The sequence below is a fragment of the Trachurus trachurus genome (assembly GCF_905171665.1).
Source record: "Trachurus trachurus genome assembly, chromosome: 16".
Classification (NCBI taxonomy): Eukaryota; Metazoa; Chordata; class Actinopteri; order Carangiformes; family Carangidae; genus Trachurus; species Trachurus trachurus.
This window is the reverse complement of record NC_139902.1, coordinates 16,363,373-16,387,939: the sequence shown is the minus strand read 5'-3', so window position 1 is coordinate 16,387,939 and position 24,567 is coordinate 16,363,373. Positions and strand designations below refer to the sequence as shown.

The 24,567-nt window shown below is 43.2% G+C and overlaps 2 protein-coding genes across 3 annotated transcripts in view; one reads left to right on the top strand and one right to left on the bottom strand.

The window, feature by feature from the left end:
• LOC310999725 (IgGFc-binding protein-like) overlaps positions 1-15,340 on the bottom strand; it is a gene marked incomplete at both ends in the record, with an annotated part of 21,376 nt that extends 6,036 nt beyond the window's left edge. The window contains 22 exons of the mRNA XM_083990281.1: positions 351-918; positions 1,001-1,593; positions 1,690-2,260; positions 2,341-2,675; positions 2,762-2,897; positions 3,059-3,258; positions 3,366-3,927; positions 4,099-4,619; positions 5,020-5,587; positions 5,777-6,360; positions 6,611-6,742; positions 8,251-8,389; positions 8,817-9,013; positions 9,180-9,523; positions 9,829-10,330; positions 10,411-10,960; positions 11,041-11,630; positions 11,999-12,281; positions 12,370-12,592; positions 12,901-12,904; positions 13,351-13,947; positions 15,286-15,340. Of these exons, the coding sequence (XP_083846407.1) occupies positions 351-918; positions 1,001-1,593; positions 1,690-2,260; positions 2,341-2,675; positions 2,762-2,897; positions 3,059-3,258; positions 3,366-3,927; positions 4,099-4,619; positions 5,020-5,587; positions 5,777-6,360; positions 6,611-6,742; positions 8,251-8,389; positions 8,817-9,013; positions 9,180-9,523; positions 9,829-10,330; positions 10,411-10,960; positions 11,041-11,630; positions 11,999-12,281; positions 12,370-12,592; positions 12,901-12,904; positions 13,351-13,947; positions 15,286-15,340 (8,254 nt within the window). The remainder of the gene's footprint in view (positions 1-350; positions 919-1,000; positions 1,594-1,689; positions 2,261-2,340; positions 2,676-2,761; positions 2,898-3,058; positions 3,259-3,365; positions 3,928-4,098; positions 4,620-5,019; positions 5,588-5,776; positions 6,361-6,610; positions 6,743-8,250; positions 8,390-8,816; positions 9,014-9,179; positions 9,524-9,828; positions 10,331-10,410; positions 10,961-11,040; positions 11,631-11,998; positions 12,282-12,369; positions 12,593-12,900; positions 12,905-13,350; positions 13,948-15,285) is intronic.
• LOC310999300 (uncharacterized protein) lies at positions 14,290-24,567 on the top strand. Of its 2 annotated transcripts, none has more exons than XM_083989643.1 (8): positions 14,290-14,388; positions 19,774-19,831; positions 20,296-20,331; positions 21,114-21,146; positions 22,394-22,480; positions 22,620-22,688; positions 22,819-22,861; positions 24,107-24,567. In XM_083989643.1, exons 2-8 carry the CDS (start codon positions 19,783-19,785, stop codon positions 24,150-24,152), a joined length of 363 nt encoding a protein of 120 aa, XP_083845769.1. In that variant the 5' UTR covers positions 14,290-14,388; positions 19,774-19,782; the 3' UTR covers positions 24,153-24,567. The 2 variants fall into 2 exon arrangements, with proteins under 2 accessions (XP_083845769.1, XP_083845768.1); XM_083989642.1 differs by lacking the exon at positions 14,290-14,388 and adding an exon at positions 16,901-17,027.

Below are 24,567 nucleotides of genomic sequence, written 5' to 3'. Positions count from 1 at the left end.
CGTGTCAAAAACTGGCTTCTCAAAGTAGCTACATGCATGAAAACTTGCTCTTTATTCTCTTTTGGTATGTGCTTCTATTCCAGACCTGTCATTCGCATTCCCATTTGTTGAGATGTTACAGGCAATAATGGAAACTATGTGAAGGAAACTATGAAAAACTATGTGCTAAACCCTCACACAAAGATTGGCACAATAATGTATAAATCAACAAGTGAGTCTTTATTACCATCTCTAAGATCACTGACAGACATAACAAAACAGAGATACCAAAACTATGCCCGAGTCCAAAATCAGCTGAAGTGTTTGCTCACAGAAAATGATAATTCACGGGACATGTGAGTCATACTCACCACAGAAAGTGTCACTCCTCCACTGTCTGACAGGCAGGTGAGCAGCTTGGCAGGCAGCAGTATAAGATGCAATGGAACTGCAGAGTGCTGAGTAGTGTCCACTGAAAGAGCAGGAATCTGCTACACAGCTGTGAAAGTAAGGTTTGGGATCTAACACTGAGGCACAATATGCAAATGGTCCAAGCTCATTCAACAGCACCGCACAAAAACCACTGCCTTCAAAAAGCCTCTGTGCCTCAGCATGACACTGCTTCTGTCCAGAGGAACAGTTGGACCTACAGGTCTCTGCTCCCTGAGTCCTCCAGCTGTGGCTTAGCTCGAGGGTAGTTTTGGCAAGTTTTCCATTGGACATCATTTGGTCATCATGAGGGTCACTGTTGGCATTCCCACAAAGCCCAGATACAGAAGAGCCATAACTGCTGGGGAGGACAACCATTAGAGTACCGCTGTTATAGGTGATCAGCTGTAATCCCACATTAGTACGAATGACAATCGATGAAGGGGTGCGGTAGACATCAACATGGCCCATCGGGTCCGAGTATGGTAAGGACTTGGACAGTCCATCAACCTGAGTATAAAAATAGAGCACATTAGGATTACAGTCAGTGGTCCAGTTTAAGTCTGGCAATTAGACCCTACACAATACTCACCAAAACCATTCCTGGCTCATTTTTCTTTACCACCACTTCCAAACCATGTACTGAGAGTGTTAATGTAAGGCTATGAAAAAACCTTTTGTAGCAGTTGGCATCAGATATAGTGATGTCAAAAGGTGTCAATCCAGTTAGGTTGGTGTAAGTTTGAACTAGTGAATATGAACAACTGTCTCTAAAGTCAAAATGATGTCCATCGAAGGTTGTGAAATGCAGCCCAGTTACAATGGTACAATTCAGAGGGTTTTCAGGTTGACACAGTCTCTTGTGATGTAGCTGCTTGCAGATCATTCCTCTGGGGCACTGGGCTGGACGGCAGTGGATCTCTCCAGTAGTTGGTCCACAAGTACAGAGCTGACCACAGTCGTCTGGGATCCAGAAAGTTGATTTGAGGCTGTAGTATTTGCCTCTGGAGTCTGTGCAGCCACACTGATGAGGATGTACGCAGCCTTCTGGACTCCTGATGAAGCCGGGGTTACAAAAGCAACCTTGGACACAGATCTTATTACAGAATGTGGCATTCAATTCACAGGATGGAGGACAGGCTGATCCACAGGTCTTGTAGTGGCTGTTTATAGGACACTGCACATCTGAAATGATTTATTGGCATGTCATTGAAATATTTCAGCAGTATAATCACAAGAAATTAATAGCATTAATCTGCACTAGTCTATAAGACTTCTTACCTAATGTGACATCACTGTAGTAGCCATCCATGGTTTCCTCACAAACTAGGGAATAAGACTTTACAGCCTTGTCAAGAGCATTATCCGGCAGTCCGTTTAGCTTGTGTTCCACTACACAATTTTCATAGAAGGAGTTTGGATCGATACGACTATGGCAGTGGGCAAGCGGACCATTACGATCCCTGAGCACTGCACACCGTGTTCTGTAACTGGAGATGTCTGACACAGGATCGGCTAGCAAGGCCCCTTCATCCAGTTTACAGCCAGTGCAACAATCATGGTGGCCATCGTAGAGCTTGTAAAACTCAGCGAACTCCACACTTGTCTTGATGGGAGGGGAAGCAGGTGTAGTTACAGCATACTCATCATGAAGATCACCGTTAAAATTGCCACAAAGCCCGTACACATTGCCTTTGTAGCTTGGGTCCAGTGTAACAAGAACAGTGGAGCTCTGGTCGAAGACTACATGCATACCAAAGTCAGTTGTCAGCACAGTTTTGCCTTCCATGTAAGAGACCTCAATTTTAGCCCGCAACAATTTAACAGGAGTGTAAGTCAGCTGACCATTAACCTGAAAATAAAGGGGAGAGTCATAAACGATAGCAGTAAAACTTTAGCTACACTTTCACTAAGAAACTGATATTTACTCACATGTATGCGGCCTTTTTCACTGCCGAGCTTGATGATGAACCCATAAGCTTGTATGGTCACCACCTGTGTGGAGGACACAGCTCTGTTGCCTGTGCAGTCATTCTTCTTGGACACACTGAAGGGCGTCAGACCACATGCTGGTCCTTTGCTGGCTGCGAGCAGGTACGTACAGGTTCCCTCAAAGTCAAAATTGAGCCCATCAAAGGTGTGGTAGTTCTGTCTTCCCCAGGTCCAACACAGACCCCGATGACTTTTACAGACGGGCACACCGTTACTCAGAGAACATTTCTCCATTTCATCACATTTACCCTCACATGGACCTAGGATTTTCTCTGCTTAAAGAAAAATACACTCTTTTTAGCTTTAATTATGAAGGTACAGTAGAATAATATAAAAATGTTACTTCCGTTTAGACGCTCACCTTCCTTGTGGCAGGTCATGATTCCATCCAACACTATGCAACTGTGCAGTGGAGGACACGAGTATCGTTGACAGATAAGAGGAGGCCCACAGGTGCAGTTAACAGTGCAGTTTTGGAGAAGTTTGCTCTCAGAGGCCTGAGGATAGAAAAAAAGGAAGACACCAAAAAAAAGAATGTTACCTAATACAGTAAAATATTAATTTGAATAAAACTCTTAAAATATGTCACAATGGACTGGTAAAATTAATGAGGACAACTTTAACTCTTTCCTCAAAAAACACAGTGTTTAATTCTGACCTTAAACGTCCTCCCATTCTGCACACAACCACACTGCTCCTCTGGTACACAGCCATGACCATCATAAAGGTGTTCACCATCACATTGGCAGCCTTCTTCACAGTCTCTGGGGCACTGAACTGCCTGGTTAACCTCAGGACACAATGAGGAGCAAACGTTGGCACACTGGCTGTAGTGGCTGAATTGAGGACACTGATAAGCTGCAAAGAAAAAAGACAGTCTCAAGTTCTGTTTGAAAAGCATTACATCTGAAAATTTAAATTGCATCAAGACATCATTAACTCATATACCAGGCTGTTAAACTTACCACAGCCGCTGGCGTTTCTCCAGACATCAGGCATCCCTCCTGCTTCCCTACATGCTGCCTCGTAGGCCCACAGAGCATCACACAGGGTCGAGTGTTGTCCCTTTGCCACACAAAGGTTTTTCATGCAGAGCGAATAGTATTTCTGTGAGCACACTAAATGGTGACATGAGGAGAATGGGCCTCTTGGGTGGGTAAGGAGGCCACAGTACAGGGCAGAGGTATACTCTGGCACAGGGGCATGACAGAGCTGACAGCTGCTGTCACATGTGTCGCTGCACGTTGATTCAGTACTGTACAGCTTCCATGATGACCCAAAGGCATCAACATCAGAAATCACAGTGCCATCAGGCAGCTGCAGGTCATCTATGAGATTCTCATTGTAGTTTCCACAAAGGCCTCTAGTAGTGTTGTGGTAAATGTTGGGCAATTTAATCCGAATGTGGTCTCGGAGGTCTGAAATAAGCTCAAGTGACCTGAGTGTCCTGACGGTTATCCATCCATTTTTCTGATGTACAGTGACGTTGTTCTGGGAGAACGGCAGATTCTCATAAACTCCATTTACCTGGGTGAAATAATTCACTTTTAGACATGCAATACAGTTTGGGTATGCTGTGAAAAATTACTTTACAGTGCAAGTTAAGAGATGAACAGTAAGTCATGTTGAAGGTTGTGAAATCATTACCTGAATTTTTCCAGGAAAAGATGTTGACATCTTAAAATACATTTTATTGACTTGCAGGTAGATCTGCCTGCCCGCACTGTGGCTGCCCTGTGCAGCAATCAAAACGGGCTCCACATCCACTTTCTTGAGAGAGCACGTCTGCACCAGAGTGTAGTTACATGAACCGTGAAATTCAAATGCCTGTCCATCAAACGTGGTGTAGTGGGATCCATCAACAGAGCAGTGTGCCACTTTGGGTTTGGGATGGCAACCTTGAACACCCCTAATAAGCTTACACTCCTCATCCTCTCCACAGGAGACATTATTACAAGTCATGTGTCCCCCAGCATGACATAAACAGCTTTGTTCGCATGTAGACACCTCCTGTCCTGCCCTGAGGTACTCTCCACAGTGAAAGCAGCCACAGTTTTCTGGGTAGACACAGAGGCTGCCACTGTGAACGAAACCGTCTTCACACAGGCAGTTCTCCCAAGTGTTTAGAGGCATCTCTACTGTTTTATTCTGCCAGCCGAGGCAGAGGTGAACAGAGGCAGAACTTGTGTTGTAACTGGTACTGGAGGGACAGGACAGGTCTGTAGAGAAACAGAAATCAGTCATCTAGAGCAGGAAGACAGGAAAATGCTGTAAATGTCAGGGTTGACCAGTGATGCATTAGTACCATCTAGTGGTCCAATAGCATCTTAAGGTTGTGGCCTCAATACCAATGAGTCACATCACACTGCATCTAAATTACACTGAAAAAAACTCTCAATACATGCATTTGACTGCAAATTATTGCCATGCTCTTTTCCACATGTTATGTGATCAATATCAGTATTGATAATCCAAGCATGATTAAATGTTATGTGCATGCACAGGCGTTTGCAAATCCCCTATATATTATTTTAGTGTGCAATGATGCTGACAGTTACAATAGTAGGGGATATTAATTTAATTCACTTGCACAACAGAGCTCAGAGCGTTAACACTCACAGCAGAATCCAGGACTCCTCCAGGCATAAACTGTAGCCTTGTGGGAAAGACAGACAGCAGTATACTCTGCCAGGGAGTGACACAGTGCAGGCTGGAGACCTCCATGAAGACACAGGTCACTGACGCAGTGCTTGTAAAAGCTGGAGGGGTCCACTTTGCCATGGCAATGTCTGAATGGTCCATTAACTTCCAGAATTTTTCCGCAAGCCTCCGGGTCAGAGAATCGGGCCAGACGCTCAGGTGAACATTTTGGACAACTTCCTCCTAGACAGCCCTCCACACACCAAGGATTCTGCCCACTTCGCCAAGCTTTTCCAAAATATTCAGGACTGAGACGCTCCTGTGTGCCACTTGCTGTGAGGTCATCAGTCGGATCAGAGTTGAAGTTACCACACAATCCACAGGTAGCATTAGCATATTTATGGGAGAGACTAATGCCAACTATGCCCTCTGTGCTGACGCTAAATTTAAAGCCCATGTCTGTGTAGAGGTAGGTGTGCAGCCCCAAGGAGAAAGCTAGTGCACTGGGGCTAAAGTGATACGGCATGCTCCTCTTGACACCATCAACCTGTAGGGGGTGCCAACATTGCATTAGAAAGTCAGCAAAGGGCAACACATTTTCAAAAGTAATCTTTGTCAAGTTCGGTCTAATTATTAGATCATTTATGTACGGTCTATTACCGAGTCAAAAGAACTTAATGTGACATGACATTTCAAGAGAGGCAAGAAATACACAGCAACAACAGAACTCACTCACCTCAATGTTCTCAGTGTTTTTGCTGTTTAGCTCCACAAGCACGCCACTCACATTGATCAGGACATGAAGTTCTGAATCGAGGTGTCCGTCTGTCTGTGCGTGAACCTGAATGACATCAAGTCCTGGTTTCTGTTCACATATGCCAAGTAACTGGTACTGACAGATGCCATGTGAATCATAGCTGTACTGGTCAAAGGTGAACACGTGATGCCCAGTGTACACGCACATCTGCTGCTGGAGCTTCACACAGCTTCTGACTCCATCTTGAAGGCCGCAGTATTCATCAGGGCCACATGACCCCAAATGGCATTTCGTCTGGTGTGTGTGGGGGTCACAAACACACTGTTCAGTGCATCCCTCATCCGCCCAGAAGGTCTGGTTGCTGTGGTAACTGTGGCCTTTGTGAATGCAGCCACACTCGGACAAGGGGACACAGGTTTCACCGTCCCACACAAACCCAGAGTTGCACTGGCAGGTCTCCACACAAGCCAGGGAGCAGGGGCTTGAAACAAATGGGTCCTCACAGGTGGCAGGACAGGCTGTGCCACAGGTCTCATAATGGCTATTCAGTGGGCAGGACATGGCTGATGGAGACAAAAAGAGAAAAAAAAAAAGATTGAAAAATACAAATGATAAGCTGCACACATGAGCTTTTAAGTTTTCCGACTCGCTACATATGTACTGTATGTGCGTTAGAGACACCAGTGGGTTGTTAAGTATAATTAAGTATGATTGTGAAAATGAAAGGTAGCAAGAAACCTGTAATTAATTCTAATTCTAGTTTAAAATTGCAGATAACCAATTCATGAAATATCTCAGTTAATTTTTTCTTACGGCAGACGGTGCTGTTCCTCCACTCTCTGATCTGGACCTGGGCACGTTGGCAGGCAGCAGCATAGGCCTCCAACATCAGACAGATGGCCTTTTGAGTGTCATTAGTGGAGCACAGGTCAAATATGCTTATTCCTGTTGAGATTTTAGTGTAGTTTACAACTTCCCAGCACAGGTAGAATGGATTTTGTGGAGACAAAATGTACTCGTGCAGAGAGATCCACCGACTAACACTCTCCGGGAGCTGGTCAGCAGAGCAGTGTGGGCACACATCTCCACAATCTGCTGTACATTGAGCTGCCTGATCAGGAGCTCTCCAACTCCAGCCAAACGTGGTTGCATCAACTGCCTCCCCCTGTGCTGTTGTGAGGTCATCGTCTTTAATGCCATTGCCATTCCCACACATACCACGGACTGTAGTTGTTTTAGAGATGAGGATGGTGGCAATACGAGCGCAGTCGTACCTAATTTGGATGTCACGATACGTATCCACAACAACAAACATGCCAAGCTGATGAATCTTCACTAGTCCAAACTGTAGAGTCACAGGAAGTAGCTTTTTTTCACCATTAATCTGCGAGAGTAGAAAACAAGAAACAGTCAAGTGTATCTCATTTGCCAATAAAGAACTATTACATTTGTATACATTTAACTATAAATTATGGTCATCATCACCATTACCCCTGAGAAATAAAAAGTAGATGGGCATCAAACAGTTACACCCCCCCCCCCCCCCACCCCGAGTTCAAACTTACCCAAACATAGCCTTTTTCCTCTCTGTAGATAGTAATATTGTCTTCAGCCACTTTTGCGTGAATAGCTTTGAGAGAGGATGACCCAGTGGGTGTCCTGTCCATCTGTGCTCCAACCCAAATCGTATTATTGTTACTGGTGCTGTTCATGATATGGATTAGAGTGTAGGTACAGTTTCCTTGGAACTCGAAAGCCTTCCCATCAAAAGTGTAAAAGTGGGTACCTCCCAGCACCCAACACTGGGTTTGCTGAGGTGGGCTCTGGTCACCACAAGCATCTTCATTCTCACAGATTTTACCTGTATAAATAAAGGTTAATAAAATAAATATATACATATTAGCTGAAAAAATAGTGGTTAAAAGGTTATCAGAGAAATGGCTGTTTATGCATTAGACACTTGAGCATTAAAAAAAACATCTGTAAATAAAGAGAAATGTAAGTTCAAGCAAAAACACTAAAGTGCAGATATTCTGTGGTTACAAACGAAAACAAAACAGCATTAAATGCAAATACCCATGCACAGTCAATTGAGACATTTCTTTTAAATGTCATGGGCTTCAATGAGGACAAGTAAAATGATATATAAAAAAAGGGTGCAATATTATTTGTGATTGACAAGCAGTAGATCATCATTGTGAAGTGCAGACGAAGGCAGACAGCATACGAGCACAATGCACTATTCAGATGTGTGAGGAGTTAACCACATTTTAGGTAAAATGCCAGGGCACAGAGAAAAAAAACCTTTGTGCCGTGTATGAAGTTGCAAAACAGTCCTTACAAAAAACAAAGTGACATTAAATTTGAGTGAGTGCTGCATGGTACAAACTGAGGAAAAACCCGCCAGCCTGTGAGGAAATGTCACCCAACCCAGTAGAACCAGCTGGGCCTACCTTTCCTTACACAGCCCCAGGTATTGTTAAAGGTGCAGCTCTGTCCCTCAGGGCAAGAGACTGATTCACAGCACATGGTGGCAGTGGAAGAGCAGTTACACTGCATGAAGCATCCCTCGGCCCGCAATATCGCCCCAATCTACAGAAAACAGTGAGTCACTGTTTGTGTGTGTTATCCAACTGTTCTCTAAACACCATAGGCAAAACAACCACCCAACCCAACACAAAGACATAGGATTTTGTGATTAATCGTGTCACATGTTTAGGTGAGGCATATCCAAGTTGCGCAAAAACATTAATGAGTCATGTTATAAAGAGTGGATGGAATAACTAAGGCAGGTCGCTTGTTTGGCGCAACATGTTTATAACTGAACTTGCCGTGGGGTCATATGAACATGTGTCACAGCAGCACACCCTCAGGAAAACAACACGTTTATCAGAAGCCGAGCAAAGCTGCACTTTTCCGGTCAGACCACATGCCTAGTGTGTAGCCCCGTTGCATGAAGACAGAAATTAAATATGGATTGTTTTGATAAAAGGGAAAATGTACATGTGTAGCGACTTACCTCGTAGTAGTGGCCATGGTAGAAGCAACCACATTGCTCAGCTTTGACACAGCCATTTCCACTCTGCATGTATCCAGAGTCACATTGACATCCCTCATGACAGGGCCATGGGCAGTGGATATCAGATAAAATACCACAGGACTCGGGGCATGCACTAACACATATATTGTAGTGAGCGTTTTCAGGGCAAGATAGTGCTGTGGGAGGGAAAAATTGTGTTAATATATTGTAAAGTCCAGATAGCCTTACATCACACACTTCTCATATCACTTTACAGAGTCTGTCAGAGGCCTTGAAGGAGAACTCAAGCATATGTGCCAACCTCTGAGTTACTAATGAAAAACCCTTTTCACAAATACTCACGACACTTCTCACTCCTCCATGGCTCAACTTGGGCTTCTTCATCTTGACATGCAAAAGTGTATTCTCTCAAATTCCTGCAAAAGAAATCTACATTCCCATTAGACATACACAAGTCATTCACACAGTTCTGAAAGAAAGGCTCTGGGTGCACAGTGGAGTGGCATCCACTAAATGGTCCTACAGAGGAAAGCATAATGCCACAGACGTCATCAGATGCAAATTCTGCTGCCCTGGTTGAGTTGCAGTTTGCTCCAGGTGGTGAAAGAGGCCAGGTAGACACAGATGTAGAAACACTACTTATCAGTCTGCCATTCAGGTCCAGTTTGTCCTCTGTAGCAACAGCACTGATGTTTCCACATAAGCCACACAGTTGTCTATGGGATGCAGGAATTGCTACTTGTATGAGATCAGGCCCTCCATAAATAATAACCAAGCCAGTGTCAACAACAACAACATAGGTCAGCGAGCCAGAAGGGAGTATTGCGACATGATCCAGTTGTACAGGAAGACCCCACAGAACACCATTAATCTGAAATTTTAAAATAGTTCACGTTACAAACAAGGCAAACTGAAACAGTATGTGTTTGCAAATGCACAACAGTTTACCTTGGCTTTTCCAAAAAGCTGCCTTTCCAATGAAATGTTCAACCCATGGGCCCTGAGGTGCAGATCTCCTTGCTGGACAATTATGGGGTCAGATTCCTCCTCATCACAAACCTGGGATAAAACATATGGTCCTTCTCCCATATCAAAGTCAAAGCTGAGCCCATCATAATTCCTGATGTGTCGGCCACCGAAGACTGCACATTTAGCAGGTTGTGATGCATGGCATGCCCTGTAGCCATCTTGGATGAAACATTTTGTTCCAATAGGACATGTGTGGTTGGTGCACTGCAGCGTGTTGTGGCCCATACAGACACAGTAGAGCTGGCAGTTCTCAGAATAGAAGCTCTCATGGATTTCATGGTAAACACCATTGTGAATGCAGCCACACTCAGAGTTTGGTACACATTTACCACCACTGTGGAAATACCCAGGTTTGCAGAAACAGCCCTCGTTGCATTTTGCTGCTAGGGGATTTGAATTTTCTGCACAATCAGAGACTTGACTAGAGCACAGGTGGTATTCACTGTTAGGTGGACAGGTGAGATCTGAAAGAGAGGAGGAAAATATAATAAATATATATTTTTACACATTTCACATTCAAAAGAAAATGTGGAATCTTACTTACTACAAAAGTTGGAAGCCCTCCACTCATCTACTAAAGCTCCCATTTCTTGACATACAGTGACGTAGCTGGACAGAATCTGACACAGGGTTGTCTCTTTACTATAACAGAGATCATGAAGACAGTTATCATAGAAATCTTGTGGATCAACCATTTTGTGGCAGCCCTGGAACACTCCCTCTGTATCCAGTAGCCTTCCACAGAAATCCTTTCCACCATAAAGACCCACATCATGTGAAGTGCAAGCCGAGGAGTTTATAGGTGAATCCACACATTGATTTTCAGTGTCGATTTGCCAGTATCTAATGGCATGAAGGATATCAGCTTCATCATCATCAAGTATCAAGTCGTCTTCTGGATTAGCATTAAAGTTTCCACACAGGCCACAGAGATTACCAGAGTAGATCCTTGGCATTTGGACGGTCAGAACATCAGGACTGTACGTCACAACAACGCCAAAATCAGTCTCTATGTGTTTCGAGAGTCCAGTCATGTAGAGCTTTACTTTGCCTTGACTCAACACAGATGGGAGATGCAGAAGCAGACCATTTACCTGAGAAAAGGAAGAGTAATGTTAAAACTGAGAAAAAAAAGTTGGTCTAAAAGTACAGTGGCAAATGAACATACTTCTACCCTGTGACTCCAGTCGTTTGACATCTCAATGACATAACCAGAAACCAACATTTTAACGCGGCGAAAGGAAACAGCGGTGGCATCCATCATCTGGTTCTGCACCTCCACGTTAAAGTCCTCCATGCCCCCCCAGGTGGGACAGTGAGAAGTGAGGAGATAACTACAGTTGCCGTAAACATTAAAGTTACGCCCATCAAAGGTGGTATAGTGGGGATCTCCTTTGGCTATGCACACCCCAGGCCGATCCATGTGACAGCCCAAGACTCCATTCACAGCCTTACACACTTCCCCAGACTGGCAACGAGACTGAGTGCACATAATCTTCTTGGACTTGGGCTGACACGTACATTTCTCTTGGCACTGCTCACCAACCCAGAAGTTTTCCTTGGGGAGATAGTAGGAACCTTGGTGGACACAACCACACTCTGAATGTGGCATACACTTGCCACCACTCAACAGATATCCCTTGTTGCATTGACATGATTCCACACAAGGCAGTGTGCAATTATGATGGGCCACTGGGTGAGCGCATGTAGCAGGGCAGGCAGAGCCACAGATCTCATAGTGGCTGTTCAGAGGACATGCCAAAGCTGTGAAAAGGGACAACACAATCATTTTATAGGCAAACCATTATTCTAACAAATAAAAATAAACTTAAAAGAAATGTTAGCAGACTCACGACACTTGGTAATGGCTCTCCAGTTTTGGACTTTGGCTCCATGCCTCTGGCAGATGTTAGTATAGGCAGTCAAAACACTGCACATAGAAGAGCCAGTTCCTTGGACATGGAGGCTGTTTACATAACTATTTACAAATGATTCAGGATCAATATATGAATGACAATCTGCAAAAGGGCCACCCCTCCTTTGCAGTAGCTCATGCAAAATCCTAAGTGAGCTGCCTTCAGAGCCAGAAAAAGATTTGGTCTGGCTCTGGCTGCACACTGGACATGAGACACCTCCGCCGCAGTCTTCAGTGTAGGAGCCTGCAGCTCCCATCCGAGTCCCATCAGTGCCATTAGAGGCAATGACGCCATCTGAGGAGCTGTGATTAGCATTTCCGCACAAGCCACACAGGACTCCAAACAGCTCTGGACCGACTGCAACCTGAAGGTGGTTCTTCCAGTCATACTGCAGCACCAGGCCAAAGTTAGTCTCCAAGACAACACTGGAGCCACTAGGGTAAAAGTTCAGAGATCCATTTCCCAGGGTCAAGGGCAGGTTCCTCTTATGTCCGTCAATCTGTTGAGTGTAAACACAAGAGTGAGCTATATGAACTTGCAAATTACAAAAGTGTATATAATAATTTAAATGCATTTATTGCACTCACCCTCACATGGTTTTTGTCTCCTTTAACTATGGAAATATGAAGGCCTTGGGTGCTTATCTGCACTCTGTGGACAGTGGAAACAGTGGGACTGTTCAAATATGCTCTGGCTATATTAATCTGCAGTGGAACAGGAGCATTCAAGCCGGTACAGGTAGTCTGAACTAAAGTGTAGTTAGTATTCCCCTTTAGGACGCAATCTCTGCCATCAAACATGTGGTAGTAACTGTCACGAAATACAGAGCATATTTCAACTTTTGAGGCACAGATTGGTTTTTTATCTCTGATACGGCACTTCCTTTTGTGGCCACACTGTAGATCTTCACAAGAATGTGCAGCTGAAACAAAAAAAAGTTCATATTCATGTCAGTGTTACAGATCAAGACACCAAATGTTCAACAATTAAGTACGTAAAGTCACTGAAAAAGCCACAGTTCATACTTTTCTCACACACTGCTGCACGTAGTCTGTTCATGTTACTCAGGTAGTGTCTGACATCTGTGTCTGTTTGAGGAAGACTGAGCTCTGTATCACCTGACTGTTGAGGAAAGTTGGCGCTTTGGGAGAACTGAACACCAGACTTTAAATCTCCTCTGTGATCACTGTTATGTTGCTGCGCACTCATATTGCCTGAATAAGTCTGGCAGATATCATCTACAGATGGCACTACAGTTAATGTTGAAAAACTCTGTCCACTGACATGTTTGAAGTAAACAAGTTGGAGGGGACTGTCACTAGTTATGTGGATTTTATCTGAGGTCACAACTGGGATGACCGTCATAACGCCACCTACAAGAGAGACAGTCCTCTGCCCAGTGTTGGTGTTGATGTCCAGAGCAGAGTTCATAGAAGCCATTGCCAACAGGGCACTGGAACTAATTCCTGTGTTTTCTAGCGGAAATAAAATGTGATCAAAACTCCAGTGTGAAACTGGAGAGAGTTCAGCAAATCCATAGAAACAATCTTCATGTGTGTGTTTGGAACATGTAAAGCCAACCACAACACCTACAGCTTCTTGTGAATTTATCTCTGAGCCAGAGAGACTGGTGTTGCTCTGGAGGTACACACTCTGCAGCACCCCTATACGCAACTTAAGTACATTGCCGCTGTGGTACAATTTATCATCAAAGAGCACCTCCCCTGTGAGTAAGATGTCCACTGATGTCTCACGGTCTGAACTGGTGATCACCATCTGACTGACAGCTGTTTGGTTAGGTAAGTGAGGCGTAATGGGATAGTAGTGGGTCCCCCAGGTGGACACATCATGAAGGAGGCTGTGGTCACAACCAGTCTGGGTGCAGAATGAGGCAAGAGCTGTAACAGGCTTCAAGGACACCACACTGAGGAGGTGGGAGGAGTGAGCTCTCCTCATTTCAACAGACAATGGCAGGTGGAGTGTCTTTGACTGGTGAGCAGACAGGAAGATACGCTGCATGAAGCGGGTTTCCAGAACCATCACAGTGACCGGGGTCCAAACATCAGTGGCCATTATAGTTACTTGATGACTAACATTTGCTGTTGGGTCATTTTGAGGGGGAAACATCATCAGAAATCTTCTACCAGGACTGGCTGCAGACAGACCTACAGAGAACAGAAAACTGAGTTAACTCTTACTGTATATTCATATTCAATATAAAACATTTCAATATATTTCCACATTACATCTGCAGGAAATGTGCATATAAAGTGAACAATAACATGATTAAGAAAGATCGACTTCTGACAGTAATTAATGATTTAATAATGGTAAACACTTTTGCACCAAATGACAATGTCTATTCACTGGAGTTTCCCAGTGTGTGCACAGTATGTCAACTTGTGTAACAGATAAGACAGGTGGTGTCAGATTTCAACAGGCTCAGCAGCCAATGAAGAACGTAGTTCCTAGTTCCTGGCCGAGTACACTGTATTAAAACGTGCACACTCACTCTGGCAGTTTCCATGATAACAAGGATCTTGGCGTGGGAGCAACGACATACCAGCAGTGTATAGAGACATATCTAAACAACAACTCACTTAAATGTAAGTTTACTTTTCAGTCTACACTCTGAATTACTTGCTTAAAACTACTGCCATATTTCTCACAGGTTGATCTTTATCACAAGTTTATACTGTAATGATTGTCATGAGAAAGGAAACAAATGTAAAAAGAAAAAAAAGAAAATCTGCATCATTGTAAACAAGGACAAACTGTTGTTGTGGTGATGGTTTGGTGTGTTCTTTGTTTTGTTTTTTAAATTATATCTAATTATGCACATCTCAATAGAAAAAAAAGGCAATTGCAAATTTCTCAAGACACCAATTACAGCCAGTAATACCTTTTAACAGTGCACAGATTAGTATCTTTTGTTGCGCCATGGGTTAAGAAATAGCCACACCCTATTCATCACTCATAACTGGTCAAATAGAACCTCTCAAGATAGACAGCAGAACTGTTGAGACTTGAGTGGTGCAGGTGAAAGAGTAATAATGCTAATACATGCATGCTGCAAACATCCAGGAGAGTGGTGATGAAGGTGAAACTGGAGCAAGGAAAAGACTAACTTGGTGAAAATTTTGTTGAATTCCAAAATTGGGTATACCAATGACATGCATTTATAGTTTAATTCCAGCTCAGCACTGTTAACAATAACAATTTATAAACCATGACACTCACCAAGTCCCAGGACACACACGTGGAGGAGCAGCACAAACTGCATTGCTTCACTCTGACAAGGAAACTAACATGGATGGAACAAATGTAGCTGCTGATTCTGTTTTCCTTGATTTAAACTGATGAATTACGGGCTATTTGCATGAGGAAAACAGTGTCGAAACTTATCGATTAAGCTGGCAACACACCACCAGATACAATGGAGGGCGATGGTTAAGGTGGTTAATTAGCACACCTGTGCTTCGTGATTTCAGCTTGTCACTCACCATGGACGTCATCAGTCGTGGACAAATTAAACTGCACCTGCCAGGTGATCTGCATTATCCTTGATTATCACAACTTCCTGTCATTTTGTAGCTCAGTGCAAAAAACAAAAACAAAACAAAAAACAACAACCGCAAACGCCAATCATTACAGCATTGGCCTTAATGATTTGACTGCTCTAATTTCGTTTTTGACAGGGGCAGAGCTGAGCATAACTCACTTTCAGGAAACAAAACAGCTGTTGTGAGCAGACTCTGGAAGGTATTTTCCACAGTGGCAGAAACTTAACTACGCGGCAAAAAACGAAGGGCAGTTTTTAAAGCGCAAAATGAGGTGGCTGTGAATCCCCTCGTAGGTGAGAATAATGTATCAATCGCAGAGAGCTTTTCCTGTTAACGACTCAGCGCCTCTGTGTTGCTCATATGATCGCCCGACGTTACAGTTGCGGTGAGTGCGTCAAGTTTCAAGGCAGGCACGAAGAAAGAGACACAGGGGTGTTGTTTTAAAACCCAAATTTTCCTCCAAAGGAGTACACACACTTTGCATCAGACCTGGCTCTCCCCTGAGCTGGTAGGTTATTGGTATTTTAAATGTTAACAGACTGTAATGTGATACAAAATTACCACCATTGAGCTTTTTTTTGTTGGTTTATGAGCATTATTGTCTCAGCAGTGAACCCTTTTCACGCTATTTCCTGTATATTTTCAAGTATTCTAAGTTTTTTTCTGTCTTATTTAACAAGTTCTCCCAGATGTGTGTAAATTATCTGTAATTCTCCTACAGTGTGTAAGATATTTCAGCTCTAAACAACAGCACTTTGTCAGTTTGTCCTGTAGTGATGTGTGTAGCTATGTGGCAATTTGATTTCATTCATTCAAATATCCAGGCTTCTTCCTGAAGGAAGCAGGTCACAAAAGGTGATGGAGCTATTAATGTTAAAAAATTGACTTGGCACACTAACACCCCTTATCTCATTTCCTGTATGTGTGTGTCCCTGTGTGTGTGTGCGCGCGCATGTGTATATGCTAAGATTGTCGTGTGTAATGGTGGGTGCGCTTTCAACCATAATATTAGTCTGACACTAAATAACAAAGTGTTTTTCTGCTGTTGTTTGCCCAGGGAGTGTCAGAGGTGAAGCAAGGGCGCCAAATCTTTGTTGAGCCCTTCACACATTGTCTCTGCTGAGTCCCCCCCCCCCACTCCAAACGTTGTGTGTTGCTTGGTTCTTAGAGGAGTGATGAGGCTGCATTTCAGATAGATTGGGTTGTGCAAACCCTCAGTGCGTCTGGGATAGGTCTTGTGATAGTGCGCTTAACAAAACAGAAAACAACAGCTTTGTCTCCATCTGATAAAAAGCAAACCTGAGGTGTACGTGCCCGGTGTGCTGTATGCCCCTAAATCTGATTGTTGCTGTTTTGACCACAGCAGAGGTTTAAAATACCAACATTTTTGGTTGGACTATAGAATCCCTTCATTCTTGTGTGTATTAGCATGATTTATGTTTTTGTACACACGTGTGCAGAGAGCAAAAGAGAGAGAGAGAGGGGGGGGGGGGGGTAGGCAAATACAGGATATGTGTCTCTCAGGCAGCTGCCATAGTCAGACACACGTATCCTCTTTTGCTGCTGGCTTTATTGGCCTGATGCTCAACAAGACACCCACAAGCAATTTCTATTGGAAGTAACTACTTAGTCACTGTTTATCAAAGGTGGATTGCTCACTCGTATGCATGGCACCAACTGAGGTATTGTGAGTTTTTCTTTCTTTTTTGGTTTTATTTTATCATTAGTTTGCTTGTTACTTTATTCGCAGTCCAGTGGCATAGAAGAGTGTCTTATGTTATGGGGGGAAAAGATGGCATTGCATCATCTGCTCTTAGATGAACAGCCACTGTAGAGATGGCAGAGTTGAGTAAACATTTCAATAAGAATATTTTCTCTCTTCACTGAAGCAGAGTAAGCTACCACTTTTATAAAATTGAATGGCAATGAATAACAAATGATCTGAGTGCTTTCCCCCGCCTGTCTCACCCTTATCCCTTGTTGCGCTGCTCACTCTTTTTAGAGCGAGTCTGTTTTAGTTTTGATACATCTTCACAATAATCGTAAACTTTTTCTCCCCTATCTTCTCTCCTTCTTTCTCAAATGTCCATGCTTGTATCGCTTTTCCTATGAACTCTATAGGCCACAGTAATTCTGATATCTTTGCATGTTAGTGATTTCTATCGATGGTGTCAAAGTCTTGTCACAAGTGCATGGTGGTTGAGCATAGGGCTGTTATCTGTGCAGTGTGCAACCAGATAAGAGAGAGGTTGTCTGTGTCTCTGCATGTAGTTCTGTTTATGTACATGAAGTAAACTTCTGTTTGTGTGCGAGTATTTTGTTGATATAGATAGTACTGGGTGGGTTAGGGGCTGGAAGTGTTCATCATTGAAACTTAAACCTGGTAAACAAGATTTAGGTGTTCTTTGGGCTGGCCTGACCAGACAGGTATGAGGTTCAGGGTTAATCCTGTCAGTGGAAAATTGCACTGGGGAAAACAGAAAAAACAAGACTCATCCACCCTCGAGCTACAGCACTGTTTAGGCTCTGTTCTCCATTTTTTCGATTTCAACGTTTAGAGTCTATGATCGTTTCATCTCCCACCAGAAGGCAGTCAGCATGTCTACTTAATAAGCAAGCCATTGGATATTATATGTTGAAAACTAGCTGTGGTATTAAAGAGCAAATTCAATCGGTATTCAAATGTACAAGAATATATTACCCAATTTGAAAAATAATGCAGGCGTCAGGAGCCACTTTAATACAGAGGCAGTGGACTGGGTTGATAAATATTTCCAAATTGGATCAGCTTATTATTTCACCCAAAGTGACTCTGAAAAGCAAATTGGATACAGAAGGGGGTTTTATTTGCAGCTTCTTAGGTTATTTGTGTTTGGAGATTTACTGCAGCTATTCAGGAGGCCAGAACAGCCCACACCACACTCCCTCTCCAATCAGCCTCAGTTGCGTGATTAACATCTTTTTCCAATATAGTCAACCAAAATAGTCCTTGATGCTGTTCTGCTAATTTAGCATGAAGATAATCTTGTTGTGGACTGGGCCATACTCATTCCTTTGCAGCCCTACAGGGTAGACATTTGTCTCGCATGAAGGTTTGAGGAGATCATCTACCATGGCCACATTTATAGATAAGATTACAGTGTATGGACACATCCCTGATGCCTCGGTCTTTCATTAAAGTGCCCAAAACCTTATTAAAAGAAATAATTGATGCCGCAGAGTGTCCTGTTTCCATTCTTAAGTCACATGCCTCTCATGTCTTCATTTCCATTCACCTAATATGGTGATTTGAATCTCCTTGCCATGTACTGAACATAATCCACTTCCTTAAATTGTAGTAATAAGTAGGAAGCAGTGAGTCGGTAACTGCTGTGGGTGGGTGAAGAGTAGGTGTTTAGAGGTTTTGCTGCTGTCCCTTAGCCCTGTTTCTCATAGTCATGGAGGAAGCAAGGACACAATGGGCATTTGCTAACAATGAAGAGGGGGCTATTGTATGTATGACAGAAAGGTCAATGGGTTAGTTCCTTCAGAATCAAACATGAGTGATTATTGATTCCTGGTCCCATGCCAAACTCTGGCTGCATCATCCGGGACAAGACCAGAGGAGAGGCCATTCCCATGTTTCCCCAAATTAAAAATATCACTGGTCTTATTGTGCTGAATACAGCTGGCACTTTGTTTGGCAGGCCAGCAACATCTGTGTTTCACATCTAAGAGGTGGCGATGGGGAGCGGAGGTAGAGTTTGTTTTGGGGCTGTGCCATGAGGAAGTAGTGGCATTTCTTCCATCGAAAAACAACACACAAACAGACGTCACAGCCAGTGTCATTTTGTTTCCTTAATGAGGTACAGTTGGTGGATATGCTAAATTGGGCTCATGGTTTTTTAGTTCCATATTAGAATAACAGAAAAACTCCTGAGCCACATACAGTGAATAAAAATAAATTATTGATCTGAGTCCTTCACCAGAGAAAGTCATGGGACACAATCATTTTTCTAATGCTGCTCAACACCTGGCATGACACCTGGGCCTTACTAAGCAAGGGGAAAATGTTGAATACTTGTCACTTGTTGACAGAAAACTCAATTGTTTTTCTGCTGAGCACTAAGGGAAATAAGGCTGTCGTTCTCTGACCCTCAGATTGCAATCTAGATTTGCCTGCATACTTCTTAACCTGCATACTTCTTAACCAACTAGTTTTGAACAGTTCAAGGACTGGCTGGTGTGGAATTTGTAGTTTTCCAGTCACTCGCGGTACGTGATCCTGGAACTCAAAGTGCCAAACAAGCACCCAATAATAGACAGCGTTTCTGCTTTCCATCACATTCTATCTCTAAACCAAAACACCAAGATTTCACACACATCAATGGCTCTGAATATTAATAGCAGGTATTTTTAACTCGGTTTCTCTCCCCTCCCTCTCTACAGCATTTGAAGATGATGCGATTGCTGTTCCTGTGTCTGCTGCTGCTGCCAGCCGCTACTGGTATGTTCTCATCTCTGTGACGCTTTCAGGTGATAAACATCTAATCAGGGCCTATGTGTCCCTGCGCCGGTATGTTTTTCTCACCTACCTGCGTATGAGCAGGCTGTGCTGTGTGCAACAGGATTAATGTATGCGCTCACTTTTTGAATTATGCGACCACCTGAAAGAGAAGGCGCTACACTGAAAGAAAGTGGTGGCACGTATAAGAATAACATTAAAGGAGAGCAGTGAAATTAGCAACAATATTCCCAGTACTTCACTCTCTCGGTATAAGCAGATAGACTTTATTTTTATGTATACAGTCCTGAGTGTAGAAGCATTCTGAAGCAGAGTTTTAATGGCCATTAATCTTTTAAGCTGTATTAAAATGAGTACTGTGAGTGTATTATTTACTCTTTTTTTTTTAAATTTAACCAGGTGAAACCCATTGATCAAAACCTCTTTTACTCCGTCTCTTTTCACAGCTGTTTCAGAAGACGGTGAAGGATCTGGAGATCCTGGTATGTCATTCATCTTTGTATAAAATAAGAAAAGCTGAATACATTAAATAAAATGTATTTGACATAAGGAAGAGAATGTGTGGCCATATGTACCAACAACATATTTGGTTGATATTTGTTATTAAAGAAATTATTACACTGTAATTTTCATTCTTAGGCCCTTGGCTTGTTTCTACACGTTTCCTGTACAATTACTGTCAGTTCCAATATTTGGCTAAGCTCAGTGGGTCCTTTAGGCCATGTACTGTATGAAGTAATTAACAGATGTCAGGGGTCACACAAGACATGTTTGTTGACATGAACCAGTGAATTTCATGTCAAATAGAATAATTGAAAAATATGTGACCTATATTCATAATGCAGCCTGCTGGACAAGGAAAACAAAACCTTTCCTAGCACATTTCTACTCACTTTACGCAAGTGCACTACAGGTGCTGCATGATAATGTGTGACACACCTGCAGCTCTCCCTTATGGTTTTGCTTCCTCATCTGGAGGTTTTTAGTTATGGTTTTGGTCACTCCACATAGTGGGTGTAGTTTCTCTAGTTCTGTAGGTAAGATTTCTTGTGCAATATTGATTTTTGTTCATAGTTAATTTTGTTTGCTCCTAGGCCTTTTAGCCCTAAAGTGACTTCATAAACCTTCAATTAATATTGTTGCTAAAACATTAAAATGTCTATATCCTGACTATTACACACAGGGAGAATTATCACAGCGTTGTTATGTGCAAAATGCTCACAACTGAGAAGCAACAACCAGGTAATTTCTTCTTATCTTACAGATGTCGATGATGAGGATCTCTATGAGAAAGGGAGTAAGTACTCTTACTCTTACTTTATTTCCCAAGAGTGGATAGAAGGGCTGCACGCGTTTCTAGTTTCTTCCGTGTGACATCCACAAACACTGTAATCACAGCTGTCCAGAGGAGAGTGTGTTAAGGTTATGGCCTCTGTAATTGTTGTCAGTAAGTCAGCATTATGTACAGTATAGGGCGTTCTAGTCCAGTGAGATGTGTGAGGGGCTATGGCCCCTGTCGGGCTTCCCCTCTTCCCAACCATTAAGGCCTGATGGAATCAATTAGCTCCCTGGAGGGGCCCTGTGGATTCTGCCGAAAGGCCAATGAACACGTCGACGTCTCCACCGTCCTGCCGGTCAGCTAATCAACATTGGCATTTTCATTCCCTTCCCACGCCTCTCTCTGTCACTCCTCATCTTCACTTTGATTGACATTTGATAGAATTACAGATCTGTTTAGAGCAGGGCTGCAGTCAGTCGGCTCTTGGAGAAGCAGCCTCTCTGCGAAGGGCTGCGATTCCTCTAAAGCCTCAAACAAACATTATTCACATAAATTTAATTCCATACATGTTTGTAATTTCCTTCAAGTGCCTTTTAAATTATTCAAGCAACACGCACGTCAAAATGATTATCTGCAAGACTTGGAAAAAGTAGTCCACAATTTTAGGGAATATGCTTATTCGCTTCCCCCTGAGAGTTAGATGAGAAGATTAATACTACTCTCATATCTGCTGGTAAATATGAAGTTAAAGCCAGAAGTCAGTTAGTTTGCTTGGCACAAAGACTGGAAAGCAGGTCACAGCTTAATTGGCTGTCCACCTAGGCCTACTTCTAAAACCCAATAATTATCATGTTGTGTGTTGTTTGTAACTTGAGGTTTTTTGTATCAGACTGTCCTTAGCCAGGCAGAAATTGGTTCTTGTTCAGATAAGTACAAATAAGCGTGTTCATTATTTCCTGTGGACAGGTTCATGATGGCTGCCTGTCGTCCTCTCTGTTTCTAGTCCTTCTGCTTAATGAAAACAGACACAGAAGAATGGCATCGATCCTCTCATCTTTCAGCAACATGAAAATCATATTTCCCAGATTGTAGAACTATTCATTTAATGACTGAGTTCTTCTGCTGAAGCACATTTTGTGGTATTATTGTGTGTGTAGGAGAGGTACTGCTTGAATTGTGATGTAGGGGGTGGGAATGTACAGCACACTTGAAATCAGCATCACTTGTATGAACTCTTCTCTTGTTCTTTTTGTTCTCTTTTTCAGATAAAGTAGTTGAAGATGTAATAGACAGCAGACAGTCCCGCGGTAAAACATTTGTAGATAAAACTACCGGTGAAGAAGACAAATCAGGTTAGAAAAGTATTTTGTCATATGCATTACACAGTAAATGGATTGAAACACAGATTCATTAGTACAATTGTACCAACTAAACCCTCTTAACACTGCTTGTTCAATACGCTCATACACCCTTTCACGTTTTGTCTTTTAGATCAGCTCACCTTGATCGTCATCATCGTAGCTGTGGCTGTGGTGGCTCTCTCAGTTGCAACGATAGTCGGTAAGTATCTGTGTTTTGCTCAGACACAATTTAGTAAATTTTTCATTCCCACAATAAGCTGCTTCAAAGCCCTTCACTTCACAACTTTTCTTGCTGTGACCTTTTTTTTCAAAATTTCTTCCCCTTTCAGCCGTAATGCTAGTAAGACGCCGCATGCACAGTCGACAGCAAGGGTAAGGTCAAATTACTTCACTTTCTTTTCTTTGTTACATTATCTTCTTTTGTGGTGTTCTCTTAGTAAGGTTTGAATATGCTGTCACTCTTTTTTCTTTTTTGCTTGTACTGTCACATGCAACAAGAAGAGCAACTTAATTTTCTTCGTAAGGCCAATACAGCATGTTCCATTTGACACCATGTCAGCCTGCAGGTGACAGAACCCGTCTGGTGGGTAACAGCCTTTCTGCTGCCCTGCCAATTTGTCCTACTTCATCCAAGTCATCAGCATTAAAACCAAAAAAAACAAACAACAAAAAAGAAACCACTCAAGTGGCAAAACGCAGCCAGCATCCACCCATCTGAGCCCGTCTAGACTTGCACAGCAATTGGTACTAAAGCCTGAGGCACTACACTACCACCGCTGCACACGCCCCACCTTGAACCCTTTCCATCTTAGCCATCAACAATAGACCTGAGACAGTGCTACTGGGTCGGTATGACCGAATGGGACAGGACCTAACTTGTTCATTCTCCTACCCATGAACTCAGGTCTGAGGAGGTGACTCTATTCAGGAACAACACACGCCTCTAAACACAGTCCTGGCGTCATGACAACAATCTGCAGCAGAACAGCCTAAACCAGTTACACAGAGATGTTCTCTCTCTCTCTGCACTTTTCCTGCCCTCCATACGTTGGTTGTTTAGCCACCATTAGCTCTGGGAAAGCTTTTCTGCAGACTAATCAGTTCCTTTTGTTCTCGCGTGCAGTATTACATGACCTGCAGGTTGGAGGCAGAGGGGTTTCAGAGTTCAAATTAGTCCCGAGAGATGTTCGAGCAGCAGGGGAACTGCCGTTGTGGAGCAGACACCCAAGTCAATCTGCAAGGGTTAAATTCCTCCGCGGGATTACTGGCTGCCTCCTGAGGCTGCAGTCAGCTCTGGCAGTGTTTGGTGCTGACTGATCGCTCTGCTGAAAAGAGGCTTAATCACACAGCAACCTCTGGCTTGTTGGATCAACAGTTCCTTGCCAGCTTTATAAGTCCCACCTGGGGATGAGCTATGTTTTGAGGCGATGCAGTCACTGTGCACCTGTCAGAGCCCTGCAGCATGAGGCAGACATGCCGTTTCCTGAATTCCAACACATATGGATGCTTCTTGTGTTTTTCTGCTAACAAACCCAGAATGAGCCTAAAAATGTCTTAAAGATGTCATACTTTTGTTTTTAACACCACCATCGTCCTCCCTCCTCTGTCTGTCTGCAGGGTCTACTCCGTGCCTACAGAGCAGGACCAGAAAGGGGCCGTCTAGTTCCTGGTGTAGCTGCAGGTCTAAAACACACAGGAAAGAGAGGAGCAGTGCATTGGGCTATGCCATCTCCTAACTCTTTGACTCAGGACAGCTAGACTTCTTTGCACAACAGTCTGCTTCTCACCATTCAGTTTATTGCTCGCTCCTACACAAGCTCCTATCGATGAATATGCAATATGTGTTTGTTTGTTTTTTTAAACCGTTGTATATGTTTGTCGTTGTCCTAACCGTTTGTACTCCACATACATTATTTAGCCTGGGACATTTGGAACACATTCAAGCCTTCTAATTGGATTCTATTTGAGGAATCTAAATCAAAGCCAGTGAATATGGCTTAGAGCTTCTTTTGTTAAAAGGGATAATTTAGCACAGCCAGACCCCCCCCCCCCCCCCCCCCCCCCGCCCCCCGCCCCCC